This window comes from Pithys albifrons, chromosome 24 (assembly GCF_047495875.1).
Source record: "Pithys albifrons albifrons isolate INPA30051 chromosome 24, PitAlb_v1, whole genome shotgun sequence".
NCBI lineage: Eukaryota > Metazoa > Chordata > Aves > Passeriformes > Thamnophilidae > Pithys > Pithys albifrons.
This window is the reverse complement of record NC_092481.1, coordinates 338,346-361,361: the sequence shown is the minus strand read 5'-3', so window position 1 is coordinate 361,361 and position 23,016 is coordinate 338,346. Positions and strand designations below refer to the sequence as shown.

Here is a 23,016-nt window from a genome sequence, read left to right as displayed (position 1 = left end):
CATTGCCCTGGGCACATCCTCATCAACATACACAGCTCTGGGAAGCAGAATCAGAGCTTAAATGGGTCTTAAAATGCTTCAGGTTCTCACAGGGCCCATTCTGAGCTACCTGAAAAAAATGTAAAGAAAAGATCTGAAAGGGCAGCAAAGACATCACACCATCAGCAAGAAAATGCTGCTAGAGTCCAGTGTCTCAGGATCAAAGGGAAGGACCCTGGGACAAGAGTGATGGGGACAGATCTTTAAACTAGAAATACTTTGACAAGAGAAGAAGATGCAGACAGGTTGGAGGGGCAGCATGTCATCTGAGCACTGAGAAACAACACTCAGAAATACTCCCATGGTGTGAGCTGCTGCCCAGCACTGCTCATGTCTTACAACCAGGGAGCAGAGGAGTTTGCATCTCAGGGGCAGCACCACCAGCTGACATTTTCCCCTGAACAAATGTGGACGATTGCTGCCTTGACAAGGAAGTTGTGTCCTACCAATACATCGACAGTTACTGCAGAATCAGGCTCTGCCAATAAATGTAATTTCAGTACCTGAACAGAGGCACAGTGTTTCCCAGACCTGTCAGCCCATCTTAGCCTGCTCCTAGTTAGCATCTGGCTCATGTGCCACCAGAACATAAACATATTACTCTTTAAGCCCTTCGAGGTTCAGCTCAAATGATCTATTTAGCAGGTTACACCTCACAGCACAAATAAGATAAAGAAAGTATATTCCTGCGGTTTACACAGGAAATAGGGAACTGTGTTCTGCTGTGATAAGAGCTATTTAATGTATAAAGTACACCTAAGTTTTATATGGGAGGGACATTTCATTTTACACCTGGTCACACTGACCAGTGCACAAGAGGAAGAGAAAGGAAGGTGAGTGGAGAGCACCAGCCTCCTCCAGCAAGTTCAGCCAAGTCCTGGTCCTGTCAGGAAGCACCACCTGTCCTGGGAGCTGCTCTTGGTCCCTTGCTCCTCTCCAGCAGGCAGGAATAGGAGGCAGTTCATCAAAACTGTGAGCTGGGACACCAGCAGCTGGAGGCACCTCTGCAAGGGCAGCAGAACCGACCCTGTCGATGCCTGGGACAAGGAGCAGCACAAAGGGCTGCGTTCACTTGCAGACAAGTGAAAGGAGGTGGGTAATGGCAGTGAGCAGGAGGGAAAGCATCATCTTCAGGGAAGCAGCTCCTCATGGGATCCAGGTATGGGGAAGGCCATGAGGACAGATGGAAAGAGCTTATGGAAAGGTCTCCAGAGGAACCTGCCCAGAACACGAGTCTGTACCACATTCCGTTAAATAGCTCAGATCTCTTAAAAAATACAATACACGGAAAGAAGGAATTTAGAAATCCAAAATCATGAGTTTAAGCTCACTCCACAGCTCTGAGGAGTTATGCTCCTGACAGGTGCCCAAGTCCTTCCAACTAATCCACACTGTCCCAAGGCCCAGCCACAACCTCAGTTCTCAGCATGGACCCTGGCACACCTGCCTGTGCCCAGGCAGCATCCCAACAACAGCCATCCTCTCCCAGCCTCCTGAGTACCTCTCTGAGGACTGTCACATCAAAATACAAGCCAGAACAGACTTTGGGATGGCAGCAGAACCTTACTGGGTAAAGTGTTCATGCTGAAGAGCAGCACCATCTCAGTGGCAGCACTCCACTCACACCCTTGTTATTGCATTTTTTAATAATTCCAAGGAAAAAAACCAAAACAGTAATTTGGGTAAAAATTTATTTTACACACAGACCACTGCAGCTTAACTATTAATCAAGAGAAGTTACTTTCCTTTACAGGAAGCGACTAGCTGGCACTGAGATTAACAGAAGTCTAAGCCTGGGAGCTGGGATGTTCATTAGGAAATCAGATCTTGGGGGCAGTTCCTTCCAAGCACCACTCAGTGCAGTGAGGAGCTGTAGGACTTAACAGCAGGCCAGCTGCACTGCAAAGTGCTGGAAGCACATTCCCCGAGTAAGTCCAGACCTTTCCCAAGCTGAACTTGCTGAGAAAGATAATACCTGGAACGGTTTAGACGCATTTCCAATATTTTGTTCAGCTCTCAAACTAGAAACAGAAATGGTGAAACAGCACAGTCTCTGTGAAGTACAAAACACTGAGTTACAGGGCAGCAGACACAGGGACAGCAGAAATGGCAGGGACTTTCCTAAGCCAAGTGTTCTACGTGTAGCAGGGCCCTGGCCAGGGTCACTCTCTGGCCCTACTTCAAATGGACAGAGTACAAAAAAATACTTCGACCGATAATTAATTGTACTGGAAACAAACAGTCTACTAAAAAGCATATCTTACTCTAGGTGCCAATGAGTCCTTAAAAGCAGAGAGGGGACTGAGGAGCTGCACTTGGGCAGTGCTGCCAGGATCATTCACGCTGCTCCATTTTTACTTTGGGAGGTCTCAGGAAGGTCCTGTTTTTCTTTTCTTTCTTCCCCTTTGTATTTGCCTGGAAATTTCTCCAGCTGTCTACACGACCATCCCGACTTTCCTGGGAACAACATGGAGGAAGCAGAGAATGAAGAAGTGCACGAGGCAGAGCACAGGTAGTAACCATTTCAAGAGATCAGCAGCAATCTCCCCTTATCCAGCAGCACCCGACAGCCAAGACACACAGGCACTGGGAAGAGCCTGAGCAACACAGTGCAGTGGAACTGCAAGTGAACTTACACACACCAGTACAAGCACCCTGATGGTTTGTTGTTTCAGAAACTACCTGCTTGGGTTGCACAGTCCTGACTAGTCTCAACTGAATCTCTAAGGTGCAAAGGAAAAAAAGAAACCTCCTCTCCAATGGCTGTTCCTACTTTGTCAACCCTGAACGTGCCATCTCCTTTCTCTGTCTCACCTCCTCAGTCTCCTGGTGCTGCAGCCTGGAGGCAGGGAGAAGAGAGAAGGAAAGAATACTGCTGCCTTCTCTCAACCTTTTCACCCCAAGTCTCCCCACGTTGACACAATGAGCAAAGGTGTCTGGTGCACTTTCCTCCTCTCCCTGCCCTACCTGCAGAGCATAGAAACCTCTCCTGAGGAGTTAACAAACAAAAAACCCTCCAAAACAAAACAAAAAAAGCCCCCATTGACCCCAAATCTTCCCACAAAGCCAACCTATGATCTCTGTGGGCTGCAAGTTCCACAGTGGGATAGAGTAAGTTCAGAGATGATCCACTTCACAGCCTGAGATCCATCCACTGGAGGCCCATCCCTGTAACACCAGTGCTGCAGTGGGCTGTGGCTGCAGCAGCCGCCTGCTGCCCTCCCCCCTTCCCCACAGCAGGACGGACGGCCCGGCCCCAGCAGCGATCGGGACGCTGCACCCCCAGCACACCTGCAGGGACACCTGAACTGGCCTTCCCCAGCCTTGCTGGTGACCATTTAGTCTACATGAAAAGACAGTGCCAAAGCTGCACGTAAATGTTCAAAACGAATCCTTGGGATATACAAGAACGAGAGGCTTATTTCTGCTGGTGCAGAGGTTCAGCAGTGGCTGAGGACTCGCAGGTGCTCAGAGCTACAGCATCAATAGTTCTGCAGCTCCTCTTGGTTTCACTCTGATTTGCTTGTGACAGTTGCTCCCATGTCCCCAGCTGCTGTGCTTTACCGCACCCCTACAGCAGTCACATCCACCTTCTGTGGCCATTTGGTGTGAGAACACAGAACCTCTGCCAGCAGTAAGGCCACTGACACACTGAATTTACCTCTCTGGCACTACATGATAAAACCCAGAGCACACTCAACACAGCAGCATTAAATAAGCTTTCTAGAATATCCAGCTCTTATATACCTGTTACACAGCACATAACCACAAACTCTACCCTGCTGAGCCTTCAGAGACATCCCAGTTCTTCACTCTCCATAGGATGCAAGTCCAGCTCATACACTCCTGTCCCAGATACCTCTCTTTTTTAAAATCATCTTGAACATAAGACTGGGCTCTGACTTTGGATTCAATGAACAATCTAGCTCATCCTTTCACGAGGTCCTGCACATCCCTACTGACTCCTTTCCTGCCCACCACCTCTGCATGTCCCAAGTCTTCAACTCTGGAGTGTAATGAAGGGACAGGTACAGGCTAGACTGGGTATCTTGGTGGGCTGTAGGCTGGATCCTTAGAATAGCAGCACAACCATCACAAACTACTTTGGATACACCTAAACCCAGACAGCAGGATGGCAGTCACAAGGAAGTGACTGTCAATCATGTCTCTGATATTCAGAGGAGACACAGATTCCGTAAGTGTTAGCAACCAGACTGGGAAGTACCACCAGCAGCCCACACAAACACTTGCCAGATTAAGTTTTACTGGTCTCCAGTGACCTGGGCTAAGCAGCAATGCAAATTTACAACTAGAGACAAGAATTAACTGCTGACAGAGATGAACAATACTATCCCTTACCAGACCTCTTTCTGCACAGATAATACCAAAGCCCTATCGAAGGGCTCTTCTCTTTCCACATGGACCACACAGGCTAGTGCACATTTTTTACTTATCTTACAGACTTGCATATAAAAGGTCTCTCATCTCTCATGGGACATTCCCTGCAGCATGGTCAAGAACTGCTGAGGTTCATCCTGTAAGTCAAGCTGCTTAATACCTCAAAGTTCTTCTGCCATTCTCGTTCTCGTTTAGCTTTCTCTTGTGCTTCAATTTCCTCTTCCCTCTGCCGCTTCCTAGAAGGGAAACCACAAAGAAATCATAAATGCACAAGCACCGACTTTAAAGAAAAAGTAGTACTTTCAAAACATCTTGAAAAGCTCTTCTGATTTCTTGGAAGACTACAGAAGAGATAGATATGCACACCTAAATAGCACAGCAAATAGAATTTTGTTCCAAATTTGGAAGAGCAGCAAGCAGAGAAGATGGTTTGGCCTCACTGACAGCTTGCACACAATTAGTGAGTCAGCTTCTCTTGCTCAACAAAACAAGCTGGACATCTTTATAACTCTAGTGCTAAGTCTTTAAAACTGCTGGAAGTACACATTGAGAAGTTAATAACCACTTGAACATGCGAGGCAGGAATTAAACTTTTCTCGCCCCAATTTTCACCTGTAATCGAAAGCAGAGGCTGCAGCCACCTGCCACCTCACTGAGCACACAGACCCTGCTCCAGGAACTGCATCCGCAGCGAGCGTTCAGGTGATCAAAACACCTAAAGTAGCTCAAGATCACACATGCCACAGGGTATTTCTGGCACTTAATTAAAGTTAAAAATCAATCCTTTGCATGCTAACAACATGCAGCATTGTGTCACCATTTCAGTGTTGTGGCTGGCCTGCAGGTGTACACATAAGAGAATATAATCAAATATATCGATGTCTTCAACACAGGAGGGCAAATTTCCTGTGTGCTCTTCTCAAGCACAGAGTTGTAGAACCCACAGGCTGCTCAGAGAAGTGGTGGAACCTACATTATTGGAAGTCAGCTTGACAGGACCCTTTTTAATCTAATCCAAGGCCCTACTGTCAGCAGGAGGTTGGACCTGATGATCTACAGAGGTTTACTAAGACTTTCTGGTCCCTGATCTTCTCTGAGGAAGCATAAGGGAGAAGAAGAACCTGACCTGCACAGGAACACTGCTTATACCTTTCATGCATTTCTTTTGCTTCTCTTTCTTTCCTCTTAATTTCCAGTTCAGCAAAGAGCTTCATTGTCTGTTTGTATACAGCTTGTTTGAACTGTAAAACACAAATCCAGTCTTAAAATAATGCCCATTAACAGAGTCACAGTCCGTTTTACATAAGAATGTAAGAAGCATAAGAAGTAAAGTGAACCACAGGTGTGTCCACATAACCCTGACCCTGCCCTTGACAGTGGTCAATAGCAGCAAAACACAAAGAGGTGTAAATCACTGCTGACTAAATTCTGGCCCTGCCACCAGGAAACAACTACATATTAGGCTTATATTAATCTCATTTCAATCTGTATTCATGAAGCTGTGTCTAAACAGAATGGTTCATTTGAAACCCTCTTCTGTTAGGTCTTGTGATTTTACATTTGCCAAAAAAAGTCAAAATGGTCACTGTGTCTAGAAAGTAATTTTCCAGCAGATCTTCTTGTTGTGTTGTAAAAATCTAGCACTGGCTTCCCAGTAAAAAAATCAGTACACTTAAAACAACCTTCATTACTAAAGAACAGCAAGAGACTTCTGAAAATCAATGGAAAACAGGATAATTATGGGGTTACTGTGTTGATATCAGGAAAACATCACTTTTCACAGAAAAAATGGGTGATGAAAATAAGACCAATGAAGTCAGTGTTTGGAAATCATCTGTTAACAGCCTCTCATATCACTGGACTTTTTCAGCCTAGAACCGAGGTAAGAAGAACCAAGTTACGCCATGCTCTTTTTAATACAATTATTTGTTGCAGAACAGCACATCTGTTCCCCAGCTACATGGGAGAAACAGACAAAAGAGCTCTCACCAAAAAGCCTCACAAGAGCTCATTTTAGCCATGCTGCAGTGGGTCCTACAGTAGCAGTAATGCCACAGTTGCAGCAGTCAGAAGACAACAAAAAATTCAGTTCAAAGAACACTGCACGATGCAGAAGCAATGAAGAATTGCTCCAGGAATAGGTAATTTGATCTATATACTCTCATGATATATTTACTCTTTATACTGAACTATTTTCCAAAGTGCACAGCTATCACCTGACACATGGTACTCTACAGTAGCTAATTAGAATTTGTCCTTCTGTAAGTGTAAGGATGTACAACATTAACAATTCTAATAAATACTTCTTTACTGGTTTAGAATCTTAATTCATCAAAACACATTTTTGTACTCCCCAGTGTCTCTGAACAGTGTATGACTTACAACTTCAGGATCATCCTCCTCTACAGTGGGAGGTTTTCCATCTTTCTTCAGCTGCTTCTTTTTTTCCTTCACCTAAAGGTTAAGAACAAAAGTAAGAACCTTCAAAGTTTTATAGGGCTTACAGAATCATACCCAAGGAGTTCTGCATTCCTACTCCCATATATAGGAAGAACCCCATTATTGATTGCATTGATTTTTTAATTTTAGATCAAACTCTCCTCGGCCCAGATAAACAAGATCACTATCACACAAACCATAGTGATTAAAAATACTATGTTGGATACTATTCCTTCAACACAATCCCTTCTGGGTTTTTTAAGGACATATTCTCATCAAATATACACCATCCAAAGCAGCAGGAAGTTTATTTTGCTTTTTGATATTCAAGTGACTAACAAGAACAAGCAGAACATCAAGTGTTCCCTGTGTTAAGAGTATTGGAGTTCTCCCATATTATCTGCTTCCTCAAGCTTTTTGTGTTTTAGTCCACCCATATCACTCAACTACCTTCTTGGTCAATGTAATCCAAACTTCTTTTCTTATAGGTCAATACCCCTCTAAACTTTCCAGTCTCCAGCTGTCACCACCTCTTCTCTTCCACCTACACACATCTGAACTGCATCATTCATTCACAGATTTGGGAAAAAGAATATTTAGGTCATATCATGTGGTCTGACCTAGTTATTTCAAATATTGAATTTCACTGAATTATCTTGCACTGAGCTCCACAGCAGTCCTGCACACAGCATGTTTGTTCCTGCTGTGAAGAGCTTGGAGCCTGCCTGCACAGTTCCATTGTGAGGTTTGCTCAGCTCACCTTTTAGTGACCTAAACATGCAGCAGGTGTACCAAAAAGCAAAATAAGAATGATTGATTACCGCTCACCCCCACCCCTGGACCCTCCTATACTTACAGTGTGTTCCACATATTCTTTTCCTGCCTGTATCACATCCAAGGCTCTCTTCTTTTGTTCCTGATCCAGTAGCAGCTTGTATGCTTTATCTACAGCTAACAAAAACCATCAACATTAATAGCACCAGTAGTCACATTCACAAGGCATCACAAGACATTGCAAACTTGGCATTACAAACTTGGCTTCTGGATTTTGTGGGTGTTGCTTGTTTGGGAGGTGTTTTTGTTTGTTTTTTTTTTAATTAAATACAGCTACATAAGTGACAACATCATTAGTTAAATGAGTTTCAGGGTATTGTGATGGCAGAAACTGTCCAATACCTTCTGGAGGCAGCAGGGGAAAGTATCACTCCTTCTAGCTGTAGTTATAGGGCATGAGGTGAGTTTAAGGGGCAGAAAACCTCACTGTGATGCAAAGCTTACATCTAAAACCCATCACATTACTTCTGTTGTATGGTCACTGAATAAAATCTAATGCAGATTGAATAGTTTTTCCTGAACAATTCTACGGAGGTGGCTGTCCCTGTTGTGACATGAAAAGGCCATTGTTGCCACCTAGTGCCACCTGCTGAAATGCCAACACCCCACACAGCTGCTGCTCCCACAACTGCTTCTACCCCTGATAAAATGCCTCTGCAGCAATCCTTATCCCCTCCACTCAGCGAACATTTAAACCAGCAGCAGAAAAATATCATCAACTACCAACCCAGAGCAATGCAGAGAAAGGACAAGAGTGTTACCTTCAAATGCCTTCTGGGCTCTATCAGCATCATCTTGGTTTTTGTCAGGATGCACCAATATTGACAGCTGCAAGACAAAGGATCTTGCTATCAAGATCATTGTAAAAGATGCAGAGTATTTCAGAGATTTTTGAGAGAAGAAAAGGGAAATAGTCTCAGACAGAAAGAATTCCAAGGGATCACACTCCATTGTACACGGACAAATCACAGAAGTACAAGCTGATAAAACAAACAATCCCTGTAACAAGCAGGGTGTCCAAGAAAAGCTGCAGTTTGGGATGTGTAGAACAATTTCAACACCCCTCTGATGCAGTGCCTGGGCTAATATGAAACCCTTGATTACCTCTTGATACCAGTTTTCTGGGCTTGGTCTTGACAAAAAATAAACCTCATCCCTAACTGAATTCTCCCAAGAAGTTCTTCAGTAGCCCTTAAGGCTGTCCAAATACCAAACTATTTAAGAGTGGTTAAGTTCTTCCTTAAGGCTACATTACCAAAAGTTAAGAAAACTCCTTCCTGTACTCTCTATCATGCAGAGACAGGACATGGATTACTACCATTCTTAGGCCAACTTTAACTGGGCTGGAAAGCACATGTCCTCCTCCACACTCCTTTTTCAAATAAAATTCTTTCAAACTTTCCCCATATGGCTTTTTTTTCCCCCAGACTCCTATTTTTGCTATTGCTGTACAGAGCAGCAACTGAAACCGCATTAGTGCCAAAGAATGCAAAATAACCACTCTACAGCTGCCACTTCCCATTCCAAGGGAAGAGGTTTGCCTTCAGTCCTGAACAGATTTACTTCAGCCAGTGTTTTTTTTGCTTTGTTGGCTGCTCCACCTTCTGTATTTAGCTGTTTGATTTCTTCAATATACACTTCCATCCACCTTTTTCATTTCCTCACCTTGACTTTGGAACATCTCCCTGTAGTGTTCTACCAGCCCAAAGCTGAGACAGCTCCAGTTTATTTCCTCACAGAACTGAGCAGTCAGCCACAGACCGAAAGGTTATCTTCCCACTTCCCACGTACAGGAGTAACCCATATCCCACCACCACCCTGGCAGGCAAGTTGCTCTGCCAGCCAGCACCCACACCACTAATTCAGGTGGAGGCCACAGCCCCCCATGTAGTGTGTCTTTGCTGCATACACTGATTAAACTCCAACTTTTCCTGCAGGTCTGCCAGCAGAGGGAGGCTGGAGTAATGGTTCCTGTGCTACAGACAGGTCAGTGAGCAGGGCTGCTGCTGTTCTGGGCAAACAAGCCACTCAAAACGACTGCTGAAATTCTTAAAGCAACCTCAGAGAAAATAAATTTCTGAATCCAAATCCATATTATAGAGAAAAATACCTTTTTTCAGTTTGGTACCTGGTTTCTGACGAATTTTGGTCTTCTCTTTGAAGTCAAGTTGAATAAGCTGATTACACACGGGTGTATCAGTTTGCCCCATGATGTACAGCACAGGCAAAACAGCCAACCAAGCGTGGCCAGGGACACTCCTGCAGCTCTCGTTGACACAAGCACAGCTCTGTGCAATTCTGCCAAAAATGGCCACTCTACCAGGATACAGCTCTACCACTGTTTTTCTTGTGCCCAAGCCCAGCTCCACAATCTCAACAGAATTGCTCGTTTCCTTCCAGGGATTCTGAGTGCAAAAGCCAAAAATACCTGTCGGAATCTTTTCTTTATCTCTTCATCTGTGGCTTCAGGATCCATTTGCAGCACCTAAAAGACACCGTGAGAGCAGAGGCAGTTTGATGCTACTCTCCATGTATCAGTTCCTGGCAGTAAGCTCTGGGGTGGCTGAGGGCACTTGGTTAGTTCTGCCTGGAGGAGACTAAGGAAGGACCTCACTGGGGTCTTCAACATCCACACGAGGGGCAGCAGAGGGGCAGGTACTGATCTCTTTACTCTCATGACCAGTGACAAGACTCAAAGAAACGGCATGAAACTGCATCAGGGGAAGTCTAGTTCAGCTATCAGGAGGTTATTCACCCAGAGGGTGGCTGAGCACTGGAACAGACTCCCCAGGGCAGTGGTCATGGCACCAAGCCTGCCTGAGTTCAAGAAGTATTTGGACAATGCTATCAGGTACAGGGTGGGATTGTTGGGGCCACAAGTTGGGCTCAATAATCCCAGTGAGTCCTTTCCAACTCAGCATATCCTGAAACACTTACTTCACTGGCACACAGACACACACCAGAAAGCTTCCTCCATCACAACATGAATTTTCACCCAGTAAAACAAAAACATTTTAAGAGTCACCATGTTTTGTGACACTCTGCTTGTAACAATGCTAGATTCCTCTGACTATGCCAGTGCCCTTTCTACATTCAAGTCTTGTGTAGACAACTGCCACCCGTGAACTGGTCTGAGCTTTCCACCAGTCCTGTAGCAATGCTCAGTCTGCCAGAAACAGAAGCAAACTGGGCCTTTGGGACACTGTCAGGTAATTCATTACTGAGAACTCCAAGCAGCAAACACACCACTTTATAAGAATTTACTCATTTTGTCATTTTGGAAGAAGACACTGGAGTTTTACTGTTTGGTATCCATGAATGAGATCACTTGTCTACTGATCTTTATGCACGAGGCAAAGTTTAGGAGCTCTTTTGTGAAATAATTTCCTGAACAGAAGATCCAAGCAACAAGGGAGTAGATTCACAGTGGTCTGACTCTAAGAATCTGTAAATAAAAATTGCTCCTGCACAGGAAAGCTACAGTCTACTCCCAAATGGCTTTCTTAATTTACTCTCCAAGTCAAGTACTAAGATCTACACAAAACTGAATGTTGTCAGAGTGAGTGAGCCAACTGATCTGGCTGACCAGCCCTGAACTGGGCCTACAAAAAAGCACCTGAGGTTCTAAAAAGACAAATAAGATGATATCAGGAAGGAATACACACACAGAAAGTCAGCTCCAAATAAAAACTAGATCAATAATTTACTGTGTTCCTCAGGCTTTCCTATTCCTTTTTAACTGACTGCATCTGGAATCAAACACTGTAGTATGCAAGGGGACTATCCATTTCCCACCAGCTCCTCAGAGGCTGCTCACTGGTGTGGTCACTGGGAGACCTGTTCTCACTCTCTGCACCACACAAATTCACTCAAAACAAAACACACAATTAGAAATGCTGAATTAAGAGAACTCTGGCCAAAACTTGCAAACTCCACCTCCAGCTGTTACCTTTCTGTTCAGAAAGTACCCACTGATCTGCCAGAGATATTGCATGGGGGAAACGATACAGAAGAGTTTCGTTTTTGCCACCATCAAACAGTGAGAAAGAGAATGAGCACATATACACCATCCTTCTGTCTTCTGCAAAACTTCTGCACAGTAACCTGCACCTAGAGAATTTTTTCTTTATGTTCAGTCTTTTACTGCAATCAAATACTCAGGAAATTGGGAAGTTGGTACACCAAGTCAGAAGGGAGGACAAAATGTTCAAACTAACCTCAAAAGGGTTCAAGTTGAAGTAGGAAGATCCAGGTCGGGTCAGCCTGTCAATTTGGTTTTTTGATGTTAAAACAGAGTCTCGTTTTTCAATTTGCTTTACCTGAAGAACAAGAGAAACCTGCATTAACTGACCATCACAACATCCTTACCTGTTTTTACATGGAATTACTACACCAGTCACCCTCATTCCCCACTACAATTCAAAATACTACTGCAAGCCTGTAGTGATTTCACTCAAGCACCAGCAAAGCACATTTAGCCTTTTCTATAGCACAATGGTATTTTAAACAATGCATGTTAACTGTACCAAACCGTGCAGAGCACTTCTGCTCGTCTCTCACAAGGCTTGCTCCACAGCTATGTCGCTTCCCCTTCCCGTGCTTCTCCAGCAGCCCCGTCACTCGCCGCGACCCCCTGGGAACCACCGCGCTCCTGCTTCTCACTGTGGCCGCACAGCCCTTTGAACACCTTAAGCGATGCTGATGCAAACACACAAATCCACTCCGCCCTGACCACGGGGTGTTTGGTTCCGTTCACTTTACTTTCTGCCTTCACAGCACTGCGCCAAACCGAGCCCTGTGTTTACATTTAACGCTCAGCTTGATTTACAGAAACCCAGCCCTGCCGGAGCGGCACGGCCTTTGCGGAGCTGCCCCGCAGCTGCCACACCGGCACCGGGGCCTGTGCGGGGAACGGCTCCGCAGCAACCGGGGACAGCCCCCCGAGCCGAGCGCGGGGCCCGCGGGGCACAGCCCGGCCCCGGCCTCACCGAGACTGCCGGGCCGGGCACGGGGCAGGGGTAGGAGTGGGGTTAGGGGTAAATTAGGGTTGGGGTATGGTTAGCTTAGGGTTTAGGGCTAGGCTAAGATAGACTTACAGTTAGGGTTAGGGGTACGGTGAGCTTAGGGTTTAGGGTTAGGGCTAGGTTAGGCTTAGAGTTAGAGGTGCAGTTAGGGTTAGGGCAGAGTTAGGGGTATGGTTAGCTTAGGGTTAGGGCTAGGTTAGGTTAGGCTTAGAGTTAGAGGTGCAGTTAGGGTTAGGGCAGAGTTAGGGGTATGGTTAGCTTAGGGTTAGGGCTAGGTTAGGCCGCCGCCGCTCGCCCACCGCCCACAGCGCCTCCGCCCACCCCCTCCGCCGGCGGCCCTCACCCCACCACAGCCCAGCGGCGGCGCCTCGGCGGGTAATCAGCGGCCCTGTGTGTCCCGGTGTGGCGTTACCTCATTGTAAAAGGTCAGAAAAGCGTCCTCAGCCGCGGCCCCTCCGGGTCCTGCCGCCGCCATGGCTGCCACACGTGACCACGCCCTCCCACCACGTGACCCGCAGGCCCCGCCCCTCGTGTGCGCACGGCTGGCTTTGCCTGTGACGTCACGCCATCCCTTCCCCCTCGTGGGTGTCCTCGCGGATAACGTCACCCCGTCCCATCGCGATCGTGGTGGTCCTTGGCGATGACGTCACCCCGTCCCATCGCGATCGTGGTGGTCCTTGGTGATGACGCCATCCCACCCCGCTCGCGGATGTGCTCAGCGATGACGTCACCCCGTGCCATCCCGCTCGTTGCAAACCTCGCCGATGACGTCACTCTCGCCCCGCCCCGCCCGCGGCCCCGCCGCGCCTGCGCAGGCGCGGCGGGCGGTCCAAGGGCACGGCCATGGCGGCCGTGGCGGGCGCGGTGAGGGGTCTGCGAGGGGCTCTGCTGGCGCAGCAGCAGCGCTGGGGGTCGGGATCCTCATCGGGATCTGGCGCCGACCAGGTGGGGTGTCCTGGACGTGTCTGGAGTCGCAGGGGTGTGGCGGAGGTGTCCCGGGAGGGTCGCGGGGATGTCCCAGAGGTGTCCCGGGGGTGTCCCTGGAGGGTTCCGGGTGTCGCGGTGGTGTCGAGGTGTCCCAGAGGTGTCGCCGGGGCTGTGCCACGAGGATCCCGGAGGTGTCCGCGGGTGTCGCGGGGGGGTCCCGCGGTCGAGGGCGTGTCCCCGGGGTGTCCGGCCGTGCCTGTCCTTCGGTCCCTGCGGGCTCAGCTCTGTCTCTCCGCAGCTGGGCGAGCTGGGCCGAGGCGCCGGGAAGGGCGGCGGAGGTGGCGGCTCCATCCGCGAGGCCGGAGGCGCCTTCGGGAAGAAGCAGGCGGCGGAGGAGGAGCGGTACTTCAGGTGAGCAGGGCCGGGGCCGCGGAGGTTTGTGCCCGGGCCCCGGGCAGGGCCTGGCTCGGCTGCGCGGCTGCAGCTCGGGCCGTGGTGTCTTGCAGGGAGAAGGAGCGGGAGCAGCTCTCTGCCTTACGGAAACACCACGAGGAAGAGATCTATCACCACCAGAAAGAGATCGAGCGGCTGCAGAAAGAAATCGAGCGCCATAAGCATAAGATCAAGCAGCTTAAAGATGACTAAGCTGGTGCTGTTGTTGAATGTGCATGACCAATACTGATTGTGGTGTAAAACAGCACTGAAGACTGTATCTTTTGATCAGCGAAATCCAAATCCATCCAATTTTACTGTGGTCTGCAACATTGTCAAATAAACTACTAAGTCTCGCTTTCCTGCTCAGTAGCTGTTTAATGAAAACAGAAACCACCAACCCTACTGTCTGGTTTTAAGCTTAATTGTTCTCCTGAAATAAGGATGTGCTCTTTAAGTAGACAGGACTGTATACAACTTAACTACTTTCTTTAGATTTATTTGAAAGAAATGACCATTTGTGCCTACTGGGATAATTTTACAGTTAGAGCTGCAAGAAGTTGGGGGGAAATGGTACCTGTGTAAAGACCCCATTCACAGAGAAATAACTGTCTCAAGAAAATTGTCCCTGTAGTGTGAGGGGGAAATAGCTCCACTGAACTAGCAGAGGGTAAAAAGTAAGGTTCATTTGTCACTCTTAGTGTTTAGTGCCTTAAACTGAGAGAAAATTACTGTTCTAAGTTATGCCATGTCACTTGTGGTGGGCCTAGTTCCTGGAGCAGGACAGCAGAGATCCTGACTTCCATATAAATGTTCTTTTCCATAAGGACTTTTAATTGCCCGGTGAGGATTTTTTACTGTCTCTGTTCCTTAGCTAAGTCCCTTTCCAAAGAAGGATGGATTAAGACTAATTTTATGCCATTTCAAGTACTTTTGTGATTTTAATGTAAGAAATTAATCAAAAGCATATGGTCAGTGATCTGAAATGTTGTGGCCTTACTGCACTAAGCCCTGACAAGAAGGGGATTTTAAGTAAGAGTGGAAAGGTAAGAAAACAGCCTTTCCTTGTACTCATGCACTGTTGAGTCTATAAATCTGTCTATAAACAGTCTTGGTTTGCAGCACAGAGGAACGCCAGGCTGTGTTACAGTTGGTGAAGGGTGGCAGCAATACTGAACTGGGTGGGAATGTGCCTGGAACTGCCCTGTCTGAAAGTGCAGGAGGCAAGTGATACCTTTGATGTAGAAAGTGGTTTGACAAGGGTGTGACTGGCTGGCTGAAGCATGTCCCAGTTTCTCCTGTGTTACAGTACATCCTCAGTCAGCTGCTCCCCTTGAGCACTCTGGCCTGAGGAACAGTGCAGGTAGTGGTGTGTCTTGTCTGCAGAGTAAATGACACCACTGTCACCCTAATGCCTCTAAAAGCTTCTTTAATGGAGATGTCACCCATGTGATCAGTGCTGGAAGAGAGGCTGTCCTCTGAAGTGTCCTTGCCTGACTGCTCAGTCTGTGGGAGATGCTGTGGTGAGTTGTGTTGAGGTGTGTACAAAGCTTCACTGTGGACTTGGTTCCTCTTAGTTGGGGGTAATTAACAAAATACTAGTAAGTCCCCCACCTCCCTGAACCTTGTGGGAAGAACTGTGTCATGAAAAGCAATATGCTATTGACCTGTTTAGGTTACACCCAGTTAAAAATCCAATTTTTTTACCCATTTCAGAGTGTTTTTCCTATTGTATCTGTCAGCTGGGGTTGGCTTCCCCCAAAAGCTGCAGAGTCATAAGAGATGTCTCCACTGAAGACTGACTTCTTGACATCACAGCTACAGAGGACAAGCTGAAATTAATATTAGGACAGCTCTATATTGTGAAGGGAACAGATGAGGGTTTATAATTCATAGCTCTGTGATTTCCTCTGCATTTTTTTGCATTAACTGCCATACAAGCTCAGCCACAGAGCCTCTGCCCAAGTGCCTGTAAGGGAAGGGATTTGCTCTTGTTACACACCATGCTACAGAGAGGAATTACAAACCCTCTGAAGTCCCCTGGAACTCGGGTATGCAGGCCAACACCTTGCTACACCTCAGAGCTTTCTTGTCCACCAGCACTCTGAAACAGTTCTCATGTTTCAGCTTTGCACTATTTTCAGGGAGGCTCCTGCAGTGCTGGCTGTGCTGGGACCCTCACTACCCATTCATCAGCCCATGCTGCTTCATGAAGAGGAATGCCTGGCTCACTCCTCTGCCTGGACTGCTGTCAGGTTATGGCAGTGAAAGTACACAAGGACAGGCAGCTGTAGGTCTGGAGCAAGTGGGCTGGGAGAGAAGCCCCTTTCAGCAGTGCTCTGTCTGGCTGTTGGGGATTACGAAGCTGGGCCCACAGACTGGCTGCTGAATGGAAAACACTGCTGCATAAAGCAGTCTCCTTCCTCCTTCCACCTGTTCTCCCTTTCACTGTGCTGGGGCAGTCATTTAGCCTATTCACCAGTCTGTATTTTTGTTCTGAACCAAATGAACTCACCTCGGCTAGCAAGGTGAGTGGCTTCTGGAGCCCAAAAATGCCAAAGCAAGTGTGAGAAGTACTGAGGAGGGAGGGGGGTCTGGTGCCTTCCTCCATCTTTTGACAGGCCCTTTGCTAAACTAGAAAGGTCTCTATCCAGCTGGCATGATAATTCACTTGGAGCCACCACCCCCCCCACTAGGAATCCCACTTTACCGTGATCCACCCACTGACCTCCTCTTCAGGGAGTCCCAAATCTCCCTGAAACCTGTTTGCTTTAGTTTAATGCCAGTGTCACTGGCCATTCCTAGTTAACAGACACTGCTTAATTTCCTTGTGGTGCAAATATCTCTGCCTAGCAGAAGACCCCTCTCTTGAACTTTTCTTGAGAAATCAGAAGCACCTCACCCACTCCACCTCTCGTGCTGACTGTTGTCCTGACCAGGTGCAATTCTGTGAGAAACAGCTCCTGCCAGAGCTCCTGGTCACCTTGACCCATTTCTTCTGCTGGTCCATGTGCTCTCTAAAACCTTTTATACACAGAGTCAATTACAGAAATGTCTTTTCCTGTTCCCTGAGGAATAGGAAGCATGTAAGTAAGAAAGTGTCAGGGTACAGTTGATTTGCAGAGATCAGAGGAGGCAGAGACAGACTCAGGCAACAGCCAGATCAGAAGGTTTGCACCGAAGACAAAGTACTTTAGTTACAGTTTTACTTTTATCTACTTTCTTCCACAGCATGTCATCACATAATTGGTCAATCCGCTTCCCCAGGCACAGATGGACACATTCTATAGGCCCAAAGGTCTCCTGCATTCTGCAGGTAATTCCTTCCTCTTTAAGGGTGCACTCCAAACTGCTTTCCTTCAAGGATACACTCTAAACTGCTCCATCAATCTCTTCATCAATTACCTCAGACATTAGGGGTTCCACAGACCTGCTGTCAACCCCTACAAGTAAGTATAGTGTCTGTTCACTAAAAGATGGCTCAAAGGAAATATTCGCCAGGGGCCTCTGCCTTTTGGCAGGGGAGATGTTAAATCATTTTGTGTGGTTTTATCATCAGTGCATCTCTTCAGAAGTGGTTTTTTACTTCTATTGAACTTCAAACTGTCTATCTCTGCAATAGGTTACCAACTTACATAGATGTTGCCTGTTCCTGACTCCTATGACACAACAGTTAACCAGTGACCCAGTGAATGTACTGGGTCTGGGGTGCACAGCTAAGGGTTTTCTCCCAAGTGCAGTGCAGTATGTCAATAGCATCAGCTACCAAGCTTGTAAAGTATTTTATTTTCAGCTCCTTTGACAGTGTTTATGATTCATCATGGCCAGGCTTCTTCAACAAAGATTTGGGAAGGGCTCTACCCATATGGGTGTGTCCTTCCAGCCTGCACAGTGGATTTTTTAGGTGAGGCACAGCGTGTGCAGAACTGACCTCACCCTTTAATTCCTGAGGTTCATCTGCCACGGCCGAGTGAGCCTGGACAGTGACACTGAAGTCCTCAGGACTAGAACCTACAGCCCCTGGTATTGCTTGGTGGTCTCCCGTCCAAGTACTGACTGGGGCTGATCCTGCTGAGCTTCCAAGATCTGATGGGATCGGGGGTCAGGCATGGCCATAGTTGTGTTTATGATTAAAAACATGAGATGAAAGATGTCCAACTCTGAGTTACAGACAGTCCTTTTACCAGAAGTATTTCAACTACAGGGTTCCAAAAAAATAGTTTAAGATGTACTTGGTCTGACAGGCATTTCATCAGCAAGGTTTAGTGTTCTGGAGAGCACTACTGTAGTGTTGGGCTCCTGACAAACCACGGACACACAGCAAGAAGCTTGTCTGGGTTCAGTCACCACTTCCAGGGCCAGTGGATGGAGAGATGCCAGGTCCAGCTCCAGCCAGTTTGCTGCAGGACTCAGCAGGAATGCTGAGGAGTAAAACAAGATTAGCCCTTGGACCTAGGGGATCACTAGCAGGTTAAGAAGGTAAAAGCTAGCTGTAGACCTTGCCATGACTCTTCCCTCAGTCCAGTGTGACCTGGGGGTCAGGGCTCACTTGTCTTTTGGAAATCTGTAGATAAAAACTGCCAGCTGCTTCCAGGCAATTCTGGATCAGAGCAACCAAAACCCAAAGCTGATGCTTGAAACTGGTGAGACTGCAAGGACAGTGCTGAACTCAGATAACAGGCCATAGAGGGGCTTATTGTTCTGGGTTTCCTCAATTGCTCTGGAATGCCTGATGGCATGACTAGCTCCCATTCTGTCCTGCAGAAGGGCACAGGGGTACACAAAGGAAGGGATTCTTCTCTCTTCCCTGCCAGAACCAGTGCATCTTGGTCATTTGCTTGTTCCTCGGGGTTGGACTGACCCCTTCTCTCAACATCCTGACTCCCCAGAGCCACCTACAGCACAGTTCAATGAAGAGGTTCACTTGGAGCAGCCTTAATGTCTCAATGAGATGCTTACCCTTCCTTAACCCCAGCTCATCTGGCCTTTCTGTGCTTCTGCAGGCCATGGCCCAAAACTGCTTGGCCACTGTGGGAGCAGGAAAAGTGCACTTTGTTTTCAGCTAAAACCGAGCTAGTGATTTTTGCTGCAGCAAACAGAAGCTGCTTCGCATGGTGCTCAGTTTGTGTTGCTTCCTACACAAATGTGACAGAAATTGACTCAGGGGTGGGGAAAGAAACAAAAAGAGAGGCAAGTGAGACCCAAGATCTTTAGCAAACGGGTTGTAGTGCAAGGTACCCAGGTTGCTCAGTCTGGCCTCTTTGGGCCATTTTGTCCCACTTGTCCTCCCCACTCCAGAGCAGAGAAGGGGAATGAGGCAGGACAAAGACAAAGCATATGTGTATGTTTTCCCCAAAATGAAATACACTGGCTGTGTGCAAGACAAAATAAACATACATGCACAGGATAATAGCAGCAGCAAGGCCTCTGTTGGCAGAAATTCTCCTGAGTGTGTCCCTGCTGTAAAGGTGATGGAGCACACCAAGGGCATTCAGAAAGTTCTTCACTAAAGGATAATAAATAAAGCCTGAAGCTTTTTAAGACAGACCTCCTCTTCCTGGAAGGCTGGGCTTCAGCAAATAGGTAAGAGCTACATAGCAGCAGAGCACTAGAGAAAAAGATATTTGCTGGAAGCAGGCACATTGGTGATACATTATCCGCAATAGCTGCACTGGTAATTGGTCAGGATAAAAAGTCTAAAGCATTGGGAAATGTTATATTCCATATATACAAACTGCAGCAGATTCAACTCTGTCATCTTGCCACTGATGTGGAAACAAAGGAACTTCAGTGCAGCCATGGAAGAGGAGGGACAAACTGACAGGAACAGGCTGAGTTTCAGTAAAACAGTCTCTGGCCACTGAACATAGGAAATGTCAACAGGTTGCAGGGTGTATATATATAGAGCTGTGGAAAAGCTGGATCCCTTCACTTTGCTTGATCCCCTCATGGGTTCACTCACCTTTCTGCCATGTGGAAGGAGCAGAGCACAGCAGCCTCCCCACTGCGGGGGCACCACCACCTCTGCACGTCCAGGGGCACTGGGACTGTCCTGCCCTGCCATACCAATGCAAGCCAGCTCTCAGCAGCCAAGATTAACTCCTTGGCTCAGGACTAAATCAGGTCTTATGCAGCTCCAACCAGACAGAGCTGTAACTTATCTCATTCTGAGATTTTCTAGCAAGAAATAAAACTGAGAAATCTAGCAGTAGTTTAAAATTACTCTCATGCCAGAGCATCTATGGCCTCCTTTAAGACTCAGCTTGCTGTCTAGCATTGGGCTAACCCTACTACCTCCTTGTTACAGGCTAGAGATGTCCAAAGTTCAGATCACTTTGGGCTGAGGCTGTACCATGGAGCATGAGACCAAAGAACAAAGCCCTGCCAAAGCACACACAGAAACCAGGGTGGTAGTTGCTGTAGATATTCTGGAAATTATTCTCAATTTATTACACTGCCAGACACATCCATACCACAATACACATTTTGCTATTGTCTCATCATGTTCACTTGTCAGTTGACAGGACATAAATCATTATACTCCATAATTCACTCATCAATACTACACCATAAATTATTTAGGACCTTTGAGCGACATATATCAAGCATCACTAAAAATGCTCAGCTCCCTTAATCCTTCTCAATATTTGTGCTGCTAATATTCCTTAAACCTATTCTTAACTCCCAGTAAAATAAACTGCTGCAGTGAACTGGGACAAGGCAATGAATGATTACACCTCCTTCCCTGTACCCCACAGCAGACTCTACAACCAGCACCGGAGAGCTGGCTCTGCTGCCGAGTCTGGAGAGGGAAGTCACGAGGCAGTGCCAGTTCCACACAAGAAGCAGCACGTCGGGCACTGCACAGGCTCAGCAGGACAGCCCCAACAGCTCCAGCGCCTGCAGGGGCTCGGCTCTGGGTGCTGGGCCGGCAACACCGCACGGCACAGGCGCCACTTCCCTATGCCCCACATTAGCAGTGCAGGGATATCACACATACTGGATACACCACACAGACACACCATCAGCAGGTGAGTAATTCTGTGGTGAAAGTCCTGGAAGAACCTTCTCTGAGAGTGTGAGAGCTCCTGCGCTGACTGAGAGACTGTGCACGGCCACACACACACAGACACACAGAGACACACAGAGACACACAGAGACACACACAGAGACACACAGAGACACACAGAGACACACAGACACACACAGACACACACAGAGACACACACAGAGACACACACAGAGACACACACAGAGACACACAGACACACACAGACACACACAGACACACACACAGAGACACACAGACACACACACAGACACACACACAGACACACACACAGACACACACACAGACACACACACAGACACACACACAGACACAGACACACACACACACACAGACACACAGACACAGACACACAGACAGACACACAGACACACACACACAGACACACAGACACAGACACACAGGCGCACACACACACACAGGCACACACACACACAGGCACACACACACACAGGCACACACACACACACAGGCACACACACAGACACACACACAGACACACACACAGACACACACACAGACACACACACAGACACACACAGACACACACAGACACACACAGACACACACAGACACACACAGACACACACAGACACAGACACACACAGGCACACACAGGCACACACACAGACACAGACAGACACACAGACAGACACACACACACAGACACACACACACAGACACACACACACAGACACACACACACAGACACACACACAGACACAGACACAGACACACACACACACAGACACACACACACAGACACACAGACACACAGACAGACACACACACAGACACACACACACACAGACACACAGACACACAGACACACAGACACACACACACAGACACACACACAGACACACACACAGACACACACACAGACACACAGACACACACACACACAGACACACACACACACAGACACACACACACACAGACACACACACACAGACACACACACACACAGACACACACACACACAGACACACACACACACAGACACACACACAGACACACACACACACAGACACACACACAGACACACACACAGACACACACACAGACACACACACAGACACACAGACACAGACACACAGACACACAGACACACAGACACACACACACAGACACACACACACAGACACACACACACAGACACACACACAGACACACACACAGACACACACACAGACACACACACAGACACACACACAGACACACACAGACACACAGACACACAGACACACACACACAGACACACAGACACACACACACAGACACACAGACACACACACACAGACACACACACACAGACACACACACACAGACACACACACAGACACACACACAGACACACACACAGACACACACACAGACACACAGACAGTCCCGAGTTCAGTTCCACGCAGCCCTCTGGGCCTGGCCTGACCCAACGCAGCACCCTTTGACTTTCACGTTATGTAACAGCACGACAAGCACATGCAGCCAGTGCCACACCAACGGTGCCGACAAAGCCGATGCTCCCCAGACTTATGTAGGTATTGTGTCAACTCCGTACTCATGAAGCAAATTTGCTTATCAGGCGAGTTAGATTTAATTACCGATTAATTACAGATTAGCAGGCGCAGAGCCCTTCGCACCACTGTCCTGAGAAGGGCTCGACCCGCAGCTTCTGCTGCTGTCGTTCAGTTCTCCCTCCTTGCCTCGGACCTGGAAGGAAAGGCGGCCGCCCCCGGCCCGGCCGTGCCCAGGCCCCGCACAGGCCCCGCACAGGCCCCGCCCCGCGCTCCCTTTGTTCGGGCCGCGCCGGCGCTGCCCCTTTAAATGCTCGTTCGCGGCCGGGCCGCGGCG

The 23,016-nt window shown here is 47.7% G+C and overlaps 2 protein-coding genes across 2 annotated transcripts; one reads left to right on the top strand and one right to left on the bottom strand.

Moving 5' to 3' along the window:
• Positions 1-1,699: 1,699 nt before the first annotated feature.
• On the bottom strand, positions 1,700-13,252 carry DNAJC8 (DnaJ heat shock protein family (Hsp40) member C8). Its single transcript, XM_071576829.1, has 9 exons — positions 13,147-13,252; positions 11,928-12,029; positions 10,139-10,195; positions 8,472-8,538; positions 7,733-7,827; positions 6,820-6,891; positions 5,587-5,678; positions 4,598-4,673; positions 1,700-2,496 (listed from the first exon to the last, which is right to left on the bottom strand). Exons 1-9 carry the CDS (start codon positions 13,207-13,209, stop codon positions 2,374-2,376), a joined length of 747 nt encoding a protein of 248 aa, XP_071432930.1. The 5' UTR covers positions 13,210-13,252; the 3' UTR covers positions 1,700-2,373.
• A 277-nt stretch (positions 13,253-13,529) lies between these two features.
• ATP5IF1 (ATP synthase inhibitory factor subunit 1) lies at positions 13,530-14,451 on the top strand. The gene is made up of 3 exons (XM_071576830.1): positions 13,530-13,679; positions 13,960-14,072; positions 14,168-14,451. Exons 1-3 carry the CDS (start codon positions 13,578-13,580, stop codon positions 14,304-14,306), a joined length of 354 nt encoding a protein of 117 aa, XP_071432931.1. The 5' UTR covers positions 13,530-13,577; the 3' UTR covers positions 14,307-14,451.
• The last annotated feature ends 8,565 nt before the right edge of the window (positions 14,452-23,016 follow it).